Here is a 2,065-nt window from a genome sequence, read left to right on the forward strand (position 1 = left end):
TATAATTTAATATAGTTAACTTAATCTATATCACACAAAGAGGACCGTTTTTCTGCAGATATCAGCATAACACATTTAATAATCTTTTTATACAAGTTCATTAAAGCAATAAATGACTTACATTTTAGACGTAATATTGCTTGTGTAATAATGGACGGTGTTTACTTATTGAATGAATTAGCTTTTTGAACGAATCGGTTGAATAAATGATTCAGTGATTCACTCAGTAACACAGTCGAATGCTTTGTTTTTGAATGAATCAGTTGTTTGAATTAATCAGTTGAATCTCAATGATTCACTAACAGTCACTTGCTGTCATCTACTGGCGGTTTTAATTTCACATTTCTACTATTTTTTTCATGTTTTAAATTATTTCAAATGATCAGTATTCAGCGTTTTATGTTAAAAACAAAACATTAGGCTCATTTATGCATCTGTAACTGCAGTTTAAATGTAATATTCTAAACGGTGACTTCAACTTCTACCAAAGTCATATTCTGGTAAGATATCTGTACTTTTACTTGAGTATGGCTTTCAGGTACTTTATACACCACTCTGTTGTGTCGAGTCCCGCGATCGTGCAGGTCTCTAATGTTATGATCGAGGCTCGGGACTCTGAGCAATACTTGTTTTTCTATAACAAACTATAAAATATTTTCTATAAAAACCTAATGCCCTGGCAGTGGCAAATAGCCTATATTTAATTTGATTACATTAATATTATAAGTTGAGATTTACAAGAGATATTTTAACTCCTACTATGTAAAAGGAATACTGCTGTAAAAAAAGCACCTTATTTGTTTAAAGTGTTATTGCACTTTGTTCATATAGCAGTACTTTCTAAATGAAAAAGTGTGCAATACGCTACTTTTGAATGCATTATTGAATTTTGTGCATAACAATGTGATTAATCACAGACAAATCATGCAATTAAAATTTTGAATCATTGCTCAGCACTAATAAATAGTTATGTCAAGTTAAAAATGAACAGTTTTAACCACTATTTGTCTGTGCTGTATTTCTGGAGCTGACAGGAGGTTTGACTGGCTGATATAAACACACACGTGTTGATTTTCTTCCTCCTGTGCATGTTTTGTGTGCTTGTCTGCGCACCTGTATGCGTCCTGCGATGCCGCTGAAGCTCGTCGCTCCTGGTGAAGCGTTTCCCGCAGAAGATCCAGTTGCAGACGAACGGCATCTCTCCCGTGTGCCAGCGCAGGTGAGCCCTCAGGTGAGACGTTTTGCCGTAAACCTTCCCGCAGCCCTCCATGTGACACACGTGCTGCTTCTTCTTTGACGGGTCACTGTTATTTCTGTCAGAATACAGAGAAATGACGCTAAATATTTAGCTTTAGCTGGTCAAAACTCTAACTCAATAAAGAGACTTTCAACATTTATAATATAAATCTATATCTATATCTATCTATCTATATATATAATTTTTTGTACAGTCTGATCTACTAAAAACACATTTTACATTTTCTGTGAGTGGTTCTTAACTATGGACGCATGTTTCCTCTGAGATGTAACTCAGAATTCAAAGAAAAAAGTCAGAATTGCGAGATGTAAATTATTCTTGCAATTCTGAGTTTATATCTCAAAATTCTTGCAATTCTGAGTTTTTTTTCTCACAATTATGATCCTGCAATTTTGACTTTTTTTTCCCTCATAATTTTAAGAAAAAAAGTCAAAATTGTAAGATATAAACTCAGAATTATGAGTTTATATCTCGTAATTCTTTTTCTTTGAATTCTAAGAAAAAAAGTCAAAATTGTAAGATATAAACTCAGAATTCTAAGAAGAAAAGTCAAAATTGTAAGATATAAACTCAGAATTCAAAGAAAAAGAATTACAATATATAAGCTCAGAATTCTAGGGGAAAAAAGTCAAAATTGTAAGATATAAATCAAATTTATAACAAAAAAAAGTGTAATTAAAAATGAGTCAATTTTGACATTTTTTCTTAGAATTCTGAGTTTCTCACAATTCTGACCTTTTTTTAGAATTCTAAGAAGTTTTCTCTGAGTTTATATCTTACAATTTTGACTTTTTCCCCTAGAATTCT

The 2,065-nt window shown here is 32.1% G+C and overlaps 1 protein-coding gene across 1 annotated transcript in view; it reads right to left on the reverse strand.

Annotated features, from left to right (window-relative positions):
• Positions 1 to 1,313, reverse strand: part of LOC107704218 (transcription factor Sp4-like) — a gene marked incomplete at its 5' end in the record, with an annotated part of 5,387 nt that extends 4,074 nt beyond the window's left edge. The window contains one exon of the mRNA XM_016507104.1: positions 1,114 to 1,313. Within this exon, the coding sequence (XP_016362590.1) occupies positions 1,114 to 1,313 (200 nt within the window). The remainder of the gene's footprint in view (positions 1 to 1,113) is intronic.
• Positions 1,314 to 2,065: the final 752 nt, after the last annotated feature.

This window comes from Sinocyclocheilus anshuiensis, unplaced genomic scaffold (assembly GCF_001515605.1).
Source record: "Sinocyclocheilus anshuiensis isolate Anshui unplaced genomic scaffold, SAMN03320099.WGS_v1.1 scaffold1590, whole genome shotgun sequence".
Lineage (NCBI taxonomy): Eukaryota > Metazoa > Chordata > Actinopteri > Cypriniformes > Cyprinidae > Sinocyclocheilus > Sinocyclocheilus anshuiensis.